An 18686-nucleotide genomic window follows, 5' to 3' on the forward strand; every position below is an offset into this window, starting at 1 on the left:
GATAATTAAAGGCTGCTCCTCAATTTGAGAAGAGTAGCTACATCTGCAATTACGCTGGAGAGAACACCATTCGCCCGTGCACCTGACCGCTCCCGTGGTGTCAGTGTCGCCCTTCAGCAGAACCCACCGCACCCCGATCAATCTCTACACCTCAAATTGATCCCGACAGCCGCCAAATCCTTGGGGGCTGGCGGTGTCTCCGAAACCGTCATGGATCCAAGCATGATGAAAACAATGGATTACTTCGGCCAGAACATGGACTCGGCCGGCCGACAGAATGCTGAGGCATCGTCATCTACGGCACCCCCTCCCGTAACTAGCGACGCATCCCTATGGGATCCTACGCTTTCTCTCGGAATGTCGGATGAGATTGCGACCTCAATTCCGTACGGTCAACAAACAACATCATCCTCGCAGGGCGTACATTACGGCAGTCTTGCCGGACCCCAGCCATATGCCACCCCGTCGGTTTCCCAGGCCCCTGTTGCTCCAAGTATCGCTACAACCAGAAAGCGGGAAGGCCATGACAGGAAACGAGCCAAAGTCGACAACGATGCCGCCGCTCTCGAATCGGTTGATTATTGGATTCACCTTGATGACGATGACTTGGATAACAAGCTCGGCGGGAGTTTCGAAATTGACTTCTCGAAGAGGAGAAACGATACCGCAAACTATGCGAGGTATGTTCAAGTAATTGCGTGCGGATGGGATTTTAACCGCATCGCGATAAGTGAATCCCAAGGTTGAAATTGATTGAGAGGGCCATGCTCGCTCCTTTCCATCCGACTCCCTATAGGAAGATAGATCCGTCGGCTAACCCCAAATTTTTCTGTTTTTTTTTTTTTTTTTTTTCAAGCAGACCTGCTCCCACTTTCAATACCATGGCATCGACGCCCGGCCTCGGAACTGGGCTTTACACAACCTCCAACACCGCGCTCTTCAAAGACGACTTTGTCGACGATAGCGCGCTCGACAACGCTCTCTCCGATGATGAAGACGGATTAGATTCGCTCAACCTCGCCGAACAGCTGTCGAAGATCGACACCACGGCACCGACCGAAGTTCCGCCGAGAGAGGGCCTCTATTCGACGCCGCTAAGCTGGGAGAAGCCACAACCGGGCCTCCGTTCCGATCCTCTCCTTGGTGCCTTCAACCCATCGACGCCTCTTCTTAGTGATGCGGAGCAAAAGAAGCTCCTCGCGATCGCCTTGAATACCTCCCGGCCGCCTCCCCCTACTTTCAGCGGCGGATATGGAAGCGGGCTCAATTTCGGATATGGCTACGACGCCCTTAATACCGGATTCCCGACTCTAGGAGCAAATACACTCATGGAAACTCTCGGCGCGAACAATATGGGAAATATGTCGAAGCCAGTGCAACGACCGAAGCCCCAGCCTCCGCCTCAACCTCAAACACCAGCGCAATCGCAGGTTCAGATCCCCGCGCAACCTCAAAACGAACACTCTCGAGCGTCATCGCAGGCTCAGACTCCGAACCAGTTCAACGGTCCTCATCAGAGCCCGCAAAGTCAAATAAGCCAGCACAGTCTTCAACAACCGCAGTCCCAACCTCAACGCCCTCCTGCCCCTAGCCAAACTCCCCAGCCGCAATCGCAGATTCACTCCCAAAATCAAACTCCAGCCCCTCAACCCGATCTGCAATCACAATCTCAACCTCACTCTCACCCGGGTTCAATTGAGGGAGAATCTGTCAAAGAGTCCGCCAAACTCGCAACGACCGACTCGGAGAAGGGCAAGGAAAAGCTCAGGACCGGCGATAGAGCCGCTCACAACGACATCGAACGGAAGTACCGAACAAATCTCAAGGACAAGATCTCTGAGCTCCGCGATTCCGTGCCTGCTTTGCGTGCGATACGTGAAGAAGGTGCCGATGATGGTGATGAAGGATCCGCGCAACAACGGCCACCCAAAGTTAGCAAGGTGAGTAGACATTGAGCTTGTTTATATAGTATATAACTTGACTTTTCTTCGATGAGATAAACTAACGGTCTAACTAGGGTACTGTATTGACCAAAGCCACCGAATACATCCATTTCCTCGAGCGGCGGAACAAGGCGATCGTCAGGGAACACCAGGATCTTTCGAGAAGGCTGCAGGCATTCGAGCAGCTCCTCAACGCGACTGCAAGGCAACCCTTCCCGATGCCGAATTACAGTAGAGCACTCTTCGATCCCCGAGGCTTTTGCTAAACTCCCAAGATCTTCTCGTTTTTCGGCCGTATATAATGATTCTGTTTTCCATGATTCTACAAATTTCCTTGGGGGTTGGCGGTTGGGATTTCTTTTTCCTTTTGTTTGGTGGCATCGTGTGCCTGTTTTCTCTCTCATGTATCCAATACACCTTGGCATCCTCTTTTGGCCTCACTCTAATCCTCAACGTGTGCCATTAGAGTTGGGGCAACCTCACTCCCCTCTCCCTCCTCTGTCTCTACGTCATTCTATCTTCCTCCTTATTACTGCCGCTACGAGAACATATGAGTTTCTTTCATCAAGAGAGTTCGTTGTTGTTGTCCTAACCCGCGCTATGGAGGAAAGGGCCGTGATATTCCCCTTCCTTGACGATGATATGAACCGTTCTGTCTGTTGTGTTGGGATTCTGTTTTATCTTCTTCCTGGCTTATGGGAGCCCATCTTCCCCATGTGCGCGAGGTTAAGGAGCGTGAAGACTCGATCCATCTCTCTCCTCTCCCCCCCTCGTCCCCCTCTCGGACTCACTCTAGGTTTGAAGAAGGAACGAATTGTTTTGAGATATTTTAACAGTTATACCCAACCGTCGCAATACTGTTTTGTTTCGTTAACTGCGGAGCCGTCTTCCTTATCTTATCCCATATTGCCATTTTCACGTCGGATTCATCTTGGTTTCTTTTCGGCCGTCTTTTTGCTCTTGGAAGGGATCTCTGCTACGCGTTTTATGTAGAGATGGGGGATATAAATAACACACATTATAGACTGGGGGAATCTTCTTTAGACATGTTTAATATTTTCTCTCTCTTTGGACTGACTCGAATAACCAGTTCCATAGTTCCACGTTCTCTTGGCCTAATCATCTCCACAGCAGACATATCTGATACTCTGGAGACATCCATCTCCAAGGAGAATATGAACATAGTTGCTTCCACCTACCTCATCGCCCATCCCTCGGCTTAGTCTTTGGGCATCCACTGGAAAGCAAAACATAAATACAGGACAAAAGAACTCTGTAAAACAAATATCTACGCTGCCCTGGACTGAGTCGATACCACCACTGTGTGTCGGCGGACGACCAAAAGCATCATTTATCGTATTTTCAAACCCTCTGGGCACTCTATGCAGCTACTGGGCTACTTTTCACTAGTAATATTGGTGTTTGGGCTGGATTTTTAGGAGAGTCTTGTCTTCAGGCTTCCCGGGGGCTTCATACGTAAGGATTCAGAATGTGATTTGCGCTTCAGGATCGTGACCATCTAAGTAGATAGTAGTGTGTCTTCATCTGGGTAGAGAATGCTGCTCGTCCTTGGATGAGAAATGATATTGGGTGTGTCTAGATCGGTATGGCGCGTCCTATTCGGAGAGAAGGTAGATATGAGAAGGCGTGGGAGTTCTACATTGATGGTGCAAAACGGCAAAGCACGCATGTCACGGTAGGAGATGGGGATGCCACCAGGTAAACGATATTCACACACCTATCTGCTGCGTATGCTCAGCACGGCCGTGTCTGCCGGAGTTGATCCTATCTTGCTCAATACCCCGATCACGAAGCATTGTGCACGGGAGCGAAACAGACTCTTTTGATTTATCGAGGAGCCGAAATGATAAAGTACAAGGGAACCCGATCCAAAGGGGAAACAAAGAAAGAAAGAAAAAATTACAGAGGCTCACTTCTATTTATTCTTCGTCCTACACACGGAGAGCCTCGATATCCGGAATCTCCTTGACAGCCTCCACAGTAAGGTTGATAGGCGAATCCTTATCAACAGCAATGGAGTCCTCGATACGCATGCCCATGTTGTGGAAATGCGCAGGGTACCGGCTATCTTCCGGAATGTAGATGCCCGGCTCGATGGTGACGCAGTGGCCGGCCTTCAGCGGGATACTCCTCGAGATGGTGGCGCAGTCATGCACGTCCAGGCCAACATAGTGACCGACGTGATGATTGAACAGCTTGTCGATGTATCCAAACGCAGAAGAGAAGCCGAGCTTCTCCAGCTCGGTGGCGATGCCGGTGCGGGCTTCGCGATGGATGTCGTTGAGCGAATTATTCGCCGACTCGCGGCAGAGCGTGACGCAGCGCCTCTGGACACTGAGGAGAGCCTCGTACAGGTCTCGCTGCGCGGCAGAGAACCTGCCGTTCTGGGGCCACACGCGCGTGATGTCGCTGACGTAGTTTCCGTACTCGCCGCCCGCGTCGACGAGGATGAGCGAGTCGGCAGGGATGGCGGCGTTGTTGAGGACGTAGTGGACGCAGAGGGTGTTTTTACCTCCCGCGACGACGGGGATGAAGGAGAGCCCCGTGCAGCCGGATCTCTTGACGTCGTATTCGAGGGCTACTTCTATGTCTCGCTCGAAGGCCCACTCGCGGCGCATGAGGTCGGTGATGGCGCGGCCGGCGAGGCGACCCGCTTGACGCATGTTGGCGATTTCGGCTTCACTTTTGACGAGGCGGAGGGTGTCCATCAAGGGGGATAGACGCTCGATCTTTCCGCTCGCTTGCGCCGAGGCCTCAGTGCCGGCGCCGGCCTGGAGAAGATCCCAGAGCTTGCTTCCCGCCTGTCCGGGCTTGGGTTTCTCAACGTCGGCGTAGATCATGGTAGCGTGCTTCAGTATCTCAGGGAGCCGGAGGGACAGCTCGGCGATGTCGTGCGCCGAGTCGGCGTTCCAGACGTCGCGGGCGGCCACGACTCCCGATCGGGGACCCGCCCACTGCTCCATGGCGGGGTTCTTGGGGTGGACGAAGAGGTGGAAGTAGATGTCATCCGGGTTGTCGGAGACCTTGTGGATGGCGGCGACCGCGCTGTCTTCCTGGAAGCCGGTGAGGTAGAGGAAGTTGCAGTCTTGGCGGAAGGGGTAGAAGACGGAGCCGGAGGCCCACTTGAGGGTGGCGGCTTCGACGAGGATGACCGAGCCTGCGGGGAGGTGTTGGCATAGCCTGAGGCGGCGGTCATAGTACTCTTGGGCTGTGATTCCCGGGGTGACTGTTTGAGGGGCTCGTCAGCAAGATGTGCAGAGCTCGAGGGCCGGCTTTGTTCTGTCACTCACGTTCGCCGGCTTTTAGCAGGTGAGGGTGTGTCTCATGAAGAGGTTGGCCAAACTGGAGCTGGGAAGCATCCACATGGTTGGCGGCTGAAAAGCTCCGCGTCTGGCATTTGACGGTGCTTGTGAGATGGGGTGATAACCTCGTAAGGCCGCGAGGTGAGGCAACTCTGGACGGTAGGCTGATTCGAGGAGCGGCGCTGAGACGTGAACTGGTGAGAGAGCTGAGGCAGCGGGATGTGGTCTTGGGGAGACTCATGATGGAGGATGTGGTGTTGGATTGAGAGAGGTTTGGTTCGATATAGTGAGTGGATTAAGAGAGTTGAGAAGCTAGTTCCTCTAATGACGCATTTATATCTGGCAGATATGAGAGGGATATCCCGAAGAGGATGGTGAGTAGATTCTCACCACTTCCTTCCGGGCAAGGCTTCAAGATATATCGAAGTCGCCGAGAGCCAGGTTATAGAAACGGCGAATTTGAGCTGATAGTACAAAAATGATAAGATGCGGAAAAGCACACGAGTCTATAAACGTAAATTACCAAACTGCTCCTATCTCAACAGTTTCAAAGGCTGGGATTCAAAGGGGACTCGCTGTCCCATTCACACCAATTTGACGGCCAATACTGCTGATAGCTTGATTGCAATGCCTGGACTTATAGATCATAGAATAGCTGTGATACCCGTAAAAGGATGAGGCATGAACAATGAGAGAGATGCAGAAAGAGACGGATTCATATAAGTGAAGAATTTCGATGTTTGAGCCGAACATGTCCGGGGCCTTCGGAAAAGTGAGGTTGTTGGATGACGAAGGTTTGGACAGCAGTTACCAGCTGGCAAGGCTCAATCGGAGAGCAGACATGTTCAAAGTTCAACGTAGAGTCTCACACATAAAATGGTATTAGTTAGTAAGAGGGCATCTGTGACCACAACTCTTCAAATCCACCCTTGGAGACGCTCTTCGATTGAAAAGAAGAGAGAGGCGAGCCGTTGGAAACCCGCACTTGGGATGCGCCCAACTGTTTCGTGCTTCGTAATGCAGATGCAGGTACTCCTCCATGCTGCGAAGTTGTGGGAAGCTGATGACATTGACGGATTCGGCACGCCAAGACTCGAAAGAAGCATAACAGGACGCTGTTGCTTCGTCGACGAGATCACCTAGCGATCCCCCACTTTCCACCACCAGTGTAGCAGTGGCTTGGTGTTTGAGCTAAAGGTCAGTGCAACGTGATGAGATCGTCAAAACATTGAATATGCTACTCAATTCGACATCCACGAAGTATTAATGGGTTGTTGTTTTTTTTTGTATCACCCACACATTTGATTCCAGTGAGGCACGAAATAAGGCTATTCACAAGGTGCTCCTGCGCACTCTGTTGAGGTAATGCCGGGCTGGGCAATGCATCCGCAGAGCTTATGTGACAAAAGCTATAATGCTACTCTGTACTCCGTATAACTCAAATGAACGAACTGGAAAAACGAGTGGCAGGGAACCGGGGAGGGGCAGGGGAAAAACGGGTCACGATCGTGTGCCTCGAATAGCGCGGCTCGGTTGCCAGGCAAGAAGTGGTGTTTTGAAGGTGTTATTGGATGATGTATTATGAAGCAGTGCAGCTACACTAGTTTGAATGAAGCGGAATGGCGGGACGGAGTGAGGCAGCCTCAGTGAAGCCATTGACTTTGTATACTTGTATACACCTGGGTGGACCATCGATCAATTTGCTGCTCAATTGCACTTGCAGGCATAATGGGAGTGGTCAGTGGAGCGTGGTTGGTGGGGTTGGGGAATAGTCTATGTACAATTGCACACACCACACACGACGAAGTACACTACAGCCAGGCTTGAGGACAATTACGAAGTACTCCGTATCTGTAATAACATTATTTCGTAGTGCAGCACCACTGAACAATTGAAAGCAGAATTATGGGCGGTGGCTGGTCCGAGCGTGTTTATTAACCTCCGAACCGGGAAAAGCGTGTGTGTTGACAGCAACAGCAAAATCGTAACCAGGCCACAAGCGCGCCTTCCCAGGTTTCCCAAGCCCTGATGAGACAAACTCGACAACCTCCTCCTTCCCTCTTTCCACTCCAACTTGTACTTGTCGACTGAACCCCAAAATTAGGGGGAAAAATAAGAAAAAGAATAAGAGAAAAAAAGCCCGAGAGTGTTTTCAATCCTTTGAATTCTCATCGAGTGCATTCTATTTTTTGTCTGTTTTATTCCATGAATTTATAACACTCAGTACCCTCGTGTCCCTCGCCTTTTTTCCCACCGTGACCTGCACGAGCAGTCGAGACGTGTCGAACAGTCACGTCGCGTGCTGGTCACTGCGGATTTGGCATCCACCACACTACTCCCACTACTCCCACTACTGCCACTCCTACCACTACCACACCACACCACCACTACTCTATTTCGTACTTTCTTTTCACCCGCCACTCTCCTCCTTCGTCCAGCTCCACCCAACGACAACAACAAGAGGCAGCCCCTCAGCTCGACACCCACAACGTCAAGGGGCCAAAAAAATAGTATCACGCATTAAGGCCTCAAACCACGCTCTTTCCGCCAGAATTTAGATGTTAGTGGGGAATTCCAGCTCGGTATCGGTTTATGGCAGCGTTATCTCTATCCCCAGCAGCTACGCGAAGGCCGCCCACTACGCTGCTCCCTCCCACGATTGACTTCTCAGTCATGCCGAGCATGCCAATCGTGAACATGTCGAATACTCGGCGGCCGCCCCTCTCCAGCAATCCCAATGCTGCCAATTCTCCCTTGAGGGGTTCGGCTGCAGCCGCCGCCGCCAGGACCAAACGGTCGATGGCGAGCATTCAACGCGAGGAAGCCTATGGCCAGCCTCCTCCGTTGAAGAAGCAGATGCTTGACGGTGGCTCACACCGAGCTGTTCGGGCCCCGGCGGCGTCTTTAGCCTCGAGGCCTCGACCCGTGGTTCACGTCCAGCGTTCCAGGATCGCCAAACCTGTCGTCACCACTACCACCGCCACTACCACGACCGAGGCCGCGCAGTATCAGAGAATCCAGGAAAGGGACTTCCTTAGCTGGCAAAAACAGTACAGGGCGAGGTTCCCTCGTATGGTCTTCTTCTTTGATAGTGTTCCCGATGACGTTAGGGGCAAGCTCGTCAAGTTCATCGTGTATCTTGGAGCTGTAAGTTAACAACCCCTCCCAGTTAAAAGCCACTGACATGATCCATGGACAATCTGCCAATGGAGTTCGACTCTGGAGGCGAAGGGGAAAAGAAACGAAGTTACTAAATCACCTTCTTTTTTTCTATAGCGCGAGGAAAAGTTCTTTTCCATTGATGTTACTCATGTGGTTACCACTCGATCCTTACCGCAGCCTAATCCTTCTACCGAACACGACGCCGCCGAAACCGCCCGTTCGAAACGCGACAGCCATGCCGAAGAACAGCCCCAGACCATTAACCCATCTCTTCTTGACTGTTCTTCAGAATCCCGCCGAAGAATGCTTATTGAGATGGGCAACCGTCGAGCAGCTCAGCAACAAGACGACCTTGCGCGGTTAAAAGCGGCAAGGAACAATGATATCCTGTATAAGGCGAGGGACTTGGGAAAGCGTATATACACGGTCGAGAAGCTCCAGCGCATCCTGGACAGTCTTCTGGAGGGTGACCCGTATGTCTCCAGGTCCGTCAGCTCACGCGAGCAGTCTCGCGGAGATGATCTTGCTAAGCTTCTGCGACGAGAACGTCTAAACGGTCCTTCGGATCGCGACCCCAAGGCCGTCACCAAGGAGCTCAACTACTTCCGCGGACCTTACATCTACGTCTACGATATGGATGAGAAGACGAAACCCGTCATGGTTAGGGAATACCCCAAGGTCGCAGATAAGACGGACGGCGAATGGCCCCAATTCAAGACTGTGAGCCAAGGACGCTGCCCGTTTGTGGACGAGAGCTTGGCCGATGCTAAGCTCATGAGGCGTGCCATGGAACGGAAGGCTGCGAAAGAAGCCGCTGCTAAAGCTGCTTCTGCTGCCGCCACCGCGGCTTCAATTGCTCCAACCGAGCATGAACAGCGGCCTGCGGAGCCTCAAGCTCCCCGTGTTACGGGCAAGCGCGTCCGTGATGAATATGGCGACCCACTGACCGAGACAAAAGATGTCCAAAATAGGACCGTCTACAGTGTGCGGCCGACCGACATCTTCAACCCTCCCAAAGACATCACTACCATGACACATATCGACTTCACGTCGCAAAAGTTCTTCACTGGACGAGCTGGCACTGGACGTGTATTTGCTGGCGAGCCGGTGGCTTCTGGTGTCCAGCCTTCAAATGTCACCTCTGCCATCCGCTCCCAAGCGATTTCGTCGAATGCTGGCGTGCCAGGTACCAAGGCCGGCACGAGCAAGGAGTTGCACAACCTACAGAAGAAGGTTTTGCAAAAGGCCACTCCCATCACGCACCACAACGAAACCGATCACCGCTGCGTCACTGCCACCCATAGCGTAGAAGCTGCGGCTGTGAGCAGGACGAATAGCAAGGCTCCGGATACTATTGAGGGAAGTGAAGGAAGGGCGAAAAGGGCAACCTCTCAAGCACCAGCAGCAGCCCCTCAAAAGGCTAAGAAGGATATGAAGCCGGGTTACTGTGAGAACTGCCTTGAAAAATTTGACGATTTCGATGATGTAAGTTGCCCCTCCCCCCCATGATTTGTTTTGGAGACTTGGGCAACCCAATCTAACAAATATTCCTCTCAGCACGTCGTTTCTCGAAAGCATCGCAAATTCGCTGAATCCCTCGATAACTGGGCGGAGCTTGATGAGCTTCTAAGGGTCCTGGACCGGCCGCTGAAGTATTCTCACCTGAGCGGAGACGTCGATACCCACGGGTGGTAAGCAGGTTGCTTCCGCCCAATCTGTCTTTGTTCGCGTTGTTGAACGCCAGCCTCATCTGTCATTCTTTTACCTCCTACTCCTCACTTCCCGCTCACTCTCCTTTCACCTCCGATCGCGATGCCCCCGTTTCCCCTGTGCAATGCTGTGTATTGCCGTCCAAGTCTCAACTCGTGCTATGCATTTGCATTCTCGGCGCCTCGGCATGTTTTTTTTTTCTCTTCTTTATCACTGTGTTTTCACTCCCCGTCCATCCAGGCATGGGATGGATGGATTTCCATGACTCTTGCGATACGATACCTACCATATATCGGAGCTGGTGTTGTTGGCCTGCATTGCAACGAACGAAGCACGTGTTTTTACTTCTATTCACTCGTTTGTACACTTGTTTTTATTTCTGTTTTCGCTTTTTATACCTTGGAGCTCTCTCGCATCGTTTGGGACTTTGCATGCTTGGTGGCGTATTATAGGCATGGGGAAGAGAGGCGTAGTAGCATTGCGCAGCCTTTTGTTTGTCTTTGAAACTCATCCAGAATCTAATTGCAGGGAATGGGAAGGGATCAGGAGGGAGGGGAGAAGGGGGCTGGGGATGGTTAAACGGCGGTTGGGTGGGTTGATCCATCGAACAACGGCGGGTTCGAGGGATGGATGACGGATCCAGGCGGAAGAAGGGGGAGCTGTGAACGTATATAACGGGTTCAATGTGTGTACGGCGCTGTATTTTAGGAGAAGTGAATAATTACAATCAATGTATTGATGGATCTTCGCTACCCGGTTGTGCTCCCTTCTTGCGGTCACTTGGAAGCTCCTGGAAGCAGTCTTCGGCACACTAATCGCGGCAATCGCAGCAAGGGATAATGCAAGGGACAATGTGAGTTTAAGAAAATACTTGAGTTTATATTATTTGTATATGAGATGGCTAATGATATTTCAATGCTGTCTGGGGCACATCTCCGCCCTTGGAGACAGTTAGCAAATGGTCGTGAATAGCTCGATCGGCCAGCATCCGCCTTCCGTGAAGATGAAACTAAGATACAAAAAAGAACCACCATGAATGTCAAAAAGAAACCACTTCCAGATCAAAAGCATATCCATAATATCTGCTGCATCATCATCATCATCCTTCGATTCGAAGCCTCTTACTCGCGGGACTCTCAGCGGCATCTTCGGCACTCTCCTCCCTTTCCCTCTTTACACCGCCGAGGTCATCCAGATGGTCAGAATCATCGCTGCCATCATCTTCTCTGTCGAGTTCTTCTTCGTCTTCCTCATCCGGGATCGTTATTACAACGGGGGTTTTCCTTGGACCTTTTCCGCCCGTTTGAACGTGGATTCTTGGGGCGTCTTGACCTACGCTTTGGGATGCCGAGGGGGAGCTCCTGGTTCCAACTTCGCCGGGCTTTGAGGCGCCATTCTCTCCGTCTTCAGGGTCTGAATCCGCATCGTCGCCTTCGTTCTCGTTCCTTTCGGTGTCCTCGCGATGCGTGTTTGCCACCTGTTTGTCGGAACTCTCACTGTCTGACTCTACTGCCTCTACTGCCTCCTCACTCGAGGACTCCGAGGATTCATCTTCTCCTTCCTCCTCAACAACGGGGATGTTCGATTTCATGGGGGCTTTTCTAGCCGTCCCGGCATACGTCATCGATGAAGTATGGGTTGCTTGCTCAGTCGTTACAGTGAGAACTTCGACCTGCTGGTTAACGGGAGACTGGTCAATGGCATCGTCGATAATGTTGACCTGCGACGTGCCCTCGGGACCTTGCATGGAAATGTCCTGCTCTTGGTCCGCGGCGGGAGACTCCCGCCTCTCGTCGACGGCCATAGCGTCGCCGCTCTCGGCAGATTTCTTCTCCTCCACTGCCTCCCGGACCGCCTCTTCGATACCTTCTCCGCCAACATCCTCGGCCTGCGTCTCGGCGGTTACTTCTGGGTGGGGTTCTCTCAATGACTGGCTGAGAATGAAGGGGCCTGGTAGACTTGAGCAGTCTGAGGTATCCGGAGTCGTGGGCGCGGGACTGGCGGCGCCTCGGATGCTGGATGCCATGGGCCCGCCTACGAAAAGGCCGGATTCGCTACTGGCTCTTGAACCATGGCTGCTACTCTTGCGTGGGACCAGCGGGGAAGGATGACGGCCAGCGCCCGTGCCTACTTGTCTACGAAGGAAACTACGGAGGGGACTCGAGCTACGATGGATAGACTTTGCGGGTTCGGGGGGCAACCTACTAGGACCTGCCAGTGGTGTCTGCTCACGACTCGGGGCATCGACATTCTGACGCGTCTCCAGATCCACCGGCTCCTTTCCCTTTACTTGGTCTGTTCGGGGTTGGTGGGGCTCTACATGTGGATTAGCGGATTCAGGCGGGCTCATCAAGACCTGGGCCTGATCTTGTTGGCGATCCGGCCCCTGCTCGAAACCTTGAACCGCGGATGTCCCGTGACCCCAAGGGTGATCAGAGGAAACCCAAGAAGGAGCCGTGGCACTCTCGTCACGGTCCACGGCGTTCTGCAAGAAGTCATATTCTTCATTTTCAAAACGCTGGACGCACGGAGTCCACTCGGTGTCGTAGAAGGAATTTACGATGTCCCGGTCGGACTGGGAAGGGCGGAAGCGGCGGACCACAGGGGTGAGGTTTTCGAGACGCGAGTTTTCATGTTGGAGGCGTGACTTTTCGCGCTTGCAAGTGCTGTGAGTGGACCTGATCAGCTTGAAATTCCCCTGGATTTACCGATTTTCCATTCGTTCTCGTCCTCTCCTCTCCTCCGACACTTACGTTTGCAGATCTAGGGCGAAGCTCCAATCACGAACTACCTCCATCGTAGTGAGGTCAATGAAGCTAAGAACCCGGAGCCCGCGGAGTTGCCTGACATAGTCAAGGCCTTGAAGACCCCGGAGGTTTCGAGTCAGCCGATGGTTCGGTTGCCCCGCCGTCTTCTTAGCCAGAAAAGCAATGTAGGGTATGGTCTCGTGTTGACGTCGGACGACGCCCGAGGAAGACTCGTCGACGTAGACGGTCAAGCTGCGCAGCCTCACCATGTCGCAGAAGGAAGCCAGGGCCCAGGTTCGGCGGGAGTGGCCTTCCATGGTGAGTTCTTGACTGCCGATCCACATTAGCTCGACGTGTTGGATCCGCTGTCTTCGGGCGCGGCCGATGCCAAGGGTGAACCTGCCGAACTCGCCGAGCTATATTGTTTCTCAGTGTTAGTTGGAAAAATAGCGAGACAGAGAAGGGGGGTAGGTGTTGACTTACGGAGCTAAAGGCGAATGTGTTGCTGCCATAAAAGATATGGGCACCGAGAAACAGGAACTGCCTAGAGACTAGCAACGGGGCCAGAAGGTCGTTTCCTTTCGCGGCAAAGACAAGACTACATGATTGGCCGCCCCTAGGAGTGCGACTTGTAAAGTGGAAACGGTTCAGAAGCCCCGACCTCTTTCCTTTGGTAGGGGGGATCTCCTGCGGCGCGGTATGGGGGTCCAGACGAGAAATAGCATGGATCAAAGAATTCGGGTACGTGAAGACGTATCTGAAGATGGAAACCCTGATGTGCATGGGCAAGTCGTCAAGTTTGAAGCGCGAGGGCGGGCGGGGACTACACTTATCCTCAAGGAACGCCCTCTTCTTCCACGGGTTGAGCACGAGATCCATGAGACGAAGCCAAACAAGTTGCTTTCGTTCATCCTGTTCCTGACTCTCTCTGCACAATCGAGTGATTCTGCCCAAGCTCGCCTCTACGAAGCAGAGTGTGGGGTGGACAATTGTATGGTGAGCGTTTTCCTCCTTACAACTGAGCTTGTATAGCTCCTCATGCGAGAGTGCTCCCGCCCGAGCAAGATCGGGCCAAGTCTAAAAATAGTGCAGGCCGTTAGTCTGGAGGTCCTAGATGACAATGGCGCCTGGGACGGGGAGCAACTTACCCTTTCCGTCTTCTTGGGAGGGTGGAGCAAATTCTCGAGCCTCTTGATTTCCTCCCGTAGCCTGTCAGCCTCTTCCTTGAAGGCTTTTACTTGCCTCTCGTGCTCTGTGATGATGTCTTTGACACGGTTACGGCAGCGGCGATTGCAGCCCGCGCCTGCCGCTTCATGGCGAGCGTGGAAGGGGGGAGCAGGCTTGTCTACCCCGGTTTCTCCGATATCTGAGTTAGCGCCATCCTCGAGGTCTGCATTCCACTCGAGGGGAAGGTACGCAGCTGAGCCGCTTGGTGCGGCCATGGTTATTATAGTGAGAAATTTGAGCTCAAGTTAGAAATCAGGATGTGATGGAGCAGTGATGGAGGTGGATCTACGGCTTCTAGATTGAAGGAGTTGGTATAGGGTGTTTATAGGTTTACGCTACGCACGATGGAGGGGGGATGGAATGGTGTTTGGGGAAAAGTTTGCTTGAGTTATCTAGAGAGGGGTGGAAGGGTTTATATGGGTTCGGTCTGGCTTTTGCCATGGATATCCCAGAGAAGGTGGTGTAGAGAGCCAAGAATAGGGCCAGGAATAGGAGGAGGATGGGCAGAAAGAAGGCCACAAGAAGTCCCAGAAGAGGTCCCAAAAAGAGGTCCCGGAAAAAGGCCTGGAAGTAGACCGGGAAGAAGGCTAGGAAAGGAAGGTTTGGGGGCTTTTAGTGGACAGATACAGACGTAGGAGGTGGCCAGGAAGAAGGCCCGGAAGATGGTTGGAAAGGGATGACAGAAGGCTTCCAATAGACAGATAGGGAAGTAAGAGGTGAGCCGAGAAAAGTCATCAACCATCAGAGTCCACCTTGAAAGCTCGTCATGATGTGAGTCGGGAAAGTGCCCTTATCAGTTTCAACTTCTCTTTTAAAGAAATCGAGTTACATGTGAGCCACTTCGTCCGCTGCCTCGTGCTTCTTCTCATGATGGAGCAATAGGCTAGGCGCTCTTGCTGCTTTTGGCATACCACATGGGCTTTTTGGATCCGCTTCTCACATGGGACGTCTCGAATCTAATGTTATACCGCAAAATTTGAAAAAACTAGAATCGTTAATTAGGTGTAATGAAACACTTTAAAGTAGTAGGAGCGATACTAGCACCTAGAAATGAGACTTTGGCGATGTGCTGCGTTGTTCGAATTGATTTGGTGTTGACGGTTGCGGGCAATTGGAGCGAGTCATGTGTAACTGACTGACTGAGTGAGCGCTGCCTACAAAGGTACGAAGTACACTAAAGTGCAAAGTGGGGGAAAGTACGAAGCACAATTTACGAAGTAATCAAGAACCCGCCTCGTCCATCACTTTCATCATCATGTCCTGCATTCCATCACATTTCCCACGCCTCTAACTACCAGTTCTAACTTTTGATCAAAATCCTACTTTAAGGGAAGATATTTGAGGCAAAAGATAACATGGAGGGCTCACCATCTCCCCCACTAGCCGACCTTCAAGGCGACATGCTATCCCCCGCCGCCTCCCCCATCCCAGACCGAAGCTCGCCCTCCCCCGAGCTCCCTCTCACCATGACAGCCTCCGCCGTCCTGTCAAGCCTGCCCCGCGATGCCACATCCGCCCTCGCAACCGCGGGTCGGTTCGCCCAGGAAAAAGTCCTCGTGCGCTTCAAGCCCGTCGGCTCGGCGCCGGGTCTGAGCCGCGAGGTTTGCAAAATCAGCGCATCGCAGAAATTCGAGGCTATTGTTGCCTACTTGCGCCGGGTGCTGAGAGTGAAGAATACGGATAGCGTGTTTCTTTACGTTAATAGTGCTTTCGCTCCCTCTCTTGACGAGATCGTGGGAAACTTGCACAGGGTAAGTCGTTCTATTATAGATCTTAGGGACATCGTGGGCTCATATATTCCTCTCACAGTGTTTCAAAAATGCAAACGATCAGCTCGTCGTAACTTATTCAATGACGCCAGCTTTCGGCTGAAGCTACATGAGAAACTATCAGGTATCCCCCTCTCGATGAACCAAAAAAGGGAAAAGAGAAGGAAAACAAAGAAACGCGACTGAATCCACCAAACGCCCGCAATGATGATGATGATGATGATCATGGTATGCTCGCTCATTTCAAATGACATCTTCCGCCCAACCTTCCATCTCTATCCACGACGGTAAGGATCCAACCACATCCAGAAAGCTACTCCTTAGAGTCAACAGCCTTCTCAAAGGCCGCCAACTCTTCCTGGGAAATCGGGTAGGTATGTTCAGGGGCCGGATATTGCCGGCTCTTGACCTCGTCGCGGTACGTCTCGATGGCTCGGAAACTTTCGCTCCAAACGTCGCCGTACTTCTTGACGAACTTGGGTAGGAACCTCCCCGGTGGGAAGTTGCCTGTCATATCAACTTGGACGAGGACTTGGCCAGAACACCCGCTGCCGGCCCCAATGCCAATGGTGGGCATATTAAGCTTGTTTGTTATAAGCTCAGCCACGGGAGCCGGGACAGCCTCTATGACGGCGGCGAAGGCACCGGCCTCCTGGACCGCGAGAGCGTCCTTAAGGACACTGAGCGCCCCGTCTGCCGTCTTTCCCTGCACTCTGAACCCGCCGAGAGCATTTTGACGTTGGGGAGTAAGGCCAATGTGAGCCAGGACGGGAATGCCAGCCGAGGTTATCCTCTTGATGGTTGGGGCCATCTCAGCTCCTCCCTCAAGCTTGACTCCGTGCACACGACCCTGCTTTACGAACCGGATGGCACTTTCCAAAGCTTGGTCAGGTCCAATTTCATACGAGCCCATTGGGAGATCCCCAATCTATACCATGTTAGTGACGGCTTAATCTGGAAGGGGGAGTTTGAAGGGTCGGGTCTAGCATACGATCAAGGCAGCCTTAGTCGCCCTTGCAACGGACCGGCAGTGAAGGAGCATCTCTTCCATGACGACCTCACTAGTATCCTCCATTCCCAGGGCCACCATGGCCAGGCTGTCACCGACAAGAATTATATCCATGCCGGCAGCATCGGCGACGTGAGCGCTTGGGAAATCATGGGCAGTTATGACGGTGATGGGCTCCTTCTTCTTATACAAGGATCGGATTGTCCCAACGGTAACTTTCTTCCTATCTGATGGAAGGGGGTTTCCCATTGGGGAGTGGGAGCTATAGCGAACCTGGCATGGTTGCGACAGCACTGGCAAGCACTTGGGGATGGTATAGTTGATGGTGGTCAAAGGGGGGGATGGTCGCGTGCTCCGTCCGAGGACGGAGGCACATGACCTGACGAGGACCCTTGAAGGCTGCATTTGTGTGTGAAGGAAGGATTATGTGAGGTGGGAGGAAGGGGATGACGTCAACCGCCTAAAGTAAATTCAGGAACAGGGTCCAGAAAGAAAAAGAGAAAAAAAAATGAACAATTTACAAAAAGAGTCGAAGCTACGACCGGCAAACCCAGAATGAATTGCAAACTGGAAAGGAGAACAAGAGTCCATGAGTGAAATTTTTGGTCGCGCGACGAGGTTTTATTGTGTAAGTCATGATGGTTTCTACCGTGTATAATGGAGTATGTTGCTGTATTTTCCAAAATTTCCCCTGGAATTTCATTTTTGGTGTTGAGCCAAAGCCGTTTTCCGTGTGGGTGGGAACAATGAAAGGTGAAAAGGTACTTTTACAACTCCACTTGCCTCGGTATATATCAGAGCCGACGAGAGCGCCGCTGCTAAGTAAATCGGACACTAGGGTACTTGGTCCGACAAGTACATCTAATCTTCCACTCCACCAGCGATCCGGGCGATCGGAGTTTAGACTCGTGGAGACTGGGGCGAGTCCAATCCCCGGCCTCCTCGGCCGAGGCATTGCTGGATTGACTAACTCACTTTTTTTACGTACTGAACTTTTTTCCCAACTAGGACGCGTGGGGTAGTTGGTCTTGGAGTTTAGAGACGACAAGATGATGAAGGCCGCCTCGAGCCGATGACGTCGATGACTAATGTTATAGAGTCTGCTGCCATCTGTGGCGATTCATTGAAGAAAGCCCGTCGCCGATTTCGGTTGGCGAACTATTACGGATGAGATCCGGCAACTTCGGTGTCTTGCTTGCCCTTCCAGGAAAGTGTGGACAGCTAGGCATCCATATAAACTTAGCACTCCTTGCCGGAGATGTCACGAGCGCACTACTTTCTCGGAAAACCTGGAATTCTCGGCATTCCTCCTCGGGACCCATACAGCTAACGGGTAAAAGAAGAAGGAAGACAGAGGCGATGTCCATATTCGCCAATGATATAGATGGAAGAGACTGATAAATGGACCATCTTCCCCCGTGAAAAAAAAGTTAGCGATATGTTGGCGAATGGATGGAGTGACTTCGCGGCGAGTTAAACCGAATGATGAGAGGCTCTTCATCACAGAAGATGGAAGTAGCGAGTATTAGTGATATTCCCGACTGGCCAGCCAGGTGCCATTTCAGAAGAGCAAACGTGAATCATCCTTGCGGAATCGAGCATGTGCCACTGCAGAAAGTGGAATGGTGGGAAAGATTGACTTGCACCACTGTACGGAGTATTAGTGTAAGTGATGTGTGATGTGCAGAGAAGAGCCGTGCGGAGTCGAATCACTGGAAGCTACGGCGTCCCAAAAATTCCAATAAGACGTCACGGCAGCATCGAAAATGAATCAAATTAATCAAGTAATCTTGGTA

General features: G+C 52.2%; 6 protein-coding genes across 6 annotated transcripts; 3 read left to right on the forward strand and 3 right to left on the reverse strand.

The window, feature by feature from the left end:
- Positions 1–210: 210 nt before the first annotated feature.
- On the forward strand, positions 211–2209 carry SAPIO_CDS5426 (uncharacterized protein; the record flags this gene model as incomplete). The annotated part of the gene is made up of 3 exons (XM_016787759.1): positions 211–680; positions 860–1940; positions 2018–2209. The coding sequence occupies 3 exons, from the start codon at positions 211–213 to the stop codon at positions 2207–2209; spliced, it is 1743 nt and encodes a 580-aa protein (XP_016642774.1).
- Positions 2210–3895: 1686 nt separating this feature from the next.
- SAPIO_CDS5427 (Intermediate cleaving peptidase 55) lies at positions 3896–5507 on the reverse strand (the record flags this gene model as incomplete). Its single annotated transcript, XM_016787760.1, has 2 exons — positions 3896–5190; positions 5255–5507. The coding sequence occupies 2 exons, from the start codon at positions 5505–5507 to the stop codon at positions 3896–3898; spliced, it is 1548 nt and encodes a 515-aa protein (XP_016642775.1).
- A 2456-nt stretch (positions 5508–7963) lies between these two features.
- SAPIO_CDS5428 (Uncharacterized protein) lies at positions 7964–10123 on the forward strand (the record flags this gene model as incomplete). Its single annotated transcript, XM_016787761.1, has 3 exons — positions 7964–8413; positions 8543–9913; positions 9986–10123. 3 exons carry the CDS (start codon positions 7964–7966, stop codon positions 10121–10123), a joined length of 1959 nt encoding a protein of 652 aa, XP_016642776.1.
- A 1114-nt stretch (positions 10124–11237) lies between these two features.
- On the reverse strand, positions 11238–14327 carry SAPIO_CDS5429 (uncharacterized protein; the record flags this gene model as incomplete). Its single annotated transcript, XM_016787762.1, has 4 exons — positions 11238–12804; positions 12892–13301; positions 13369–13962; positions 14034–14327. The coding sequence occupies 4 exons, from the start codon at positions 14325–14327 to the stop codon at positions 11238–11240; spliced, it is 2865 nt and encodes a 954-aa protein (XP_016642777.1).
- A 1140-nt stretch (positions 14328–15467) lies between these two features.
- Positions 15468–15984, forward strand: SAPIO_CDS5430 (Ubiquitin-like protein ATG12; the record flags this gene model as incomplete). The annotated part of the gene is made up of 2 exons (XM_016787763.1): positions 15468–15863; positions 15922–15984. The coding sequence occupies 2 exons, from the start codon at positions 15468–15470 to the stop codon at positions 15982–15984; spliced, it is 459 nt and encodes a 152-aa protein (XP_016642778.1).
- A 210-nt stretch (positions 15985–16194) lies between these two features.
- SAPIO_CDS5431 (3-methyl-2-oxobutanoatehydroxymethyltransferase) lies at positions 16195–17139 on the reverse strand (the record flags this gene model as incomplete). Its single annotated transcript, XM_016787764.1, has 2 exons — positions 16195–16809; positions 16873–17139. 2 exons carry the CDS (start codon positions 17137–17139, stop codon positions 16195–16197), a joined length of 882 nt encoding a protein of 293 aa, XP_016642779.1.
- Positions 17140–18686: the final 1547 nt, after the last annotated feature.

This window comes from Scedosporium apiospermum (assembly GCF_000732125.1).
Source record: "Scedosporium apiospermum strain IHEM 14462 chromosome Unknown SEQ_SAPIO_0098, whole genome shotgun sequence".
Classification (NCBI taxonomy): domain Eukaryota; kingdom Fungi; phylum Ascomycota; class Sordariomycetes; order Microascales; family Microascaceae; genus Scedosporium; species Scedosporium apiospermum.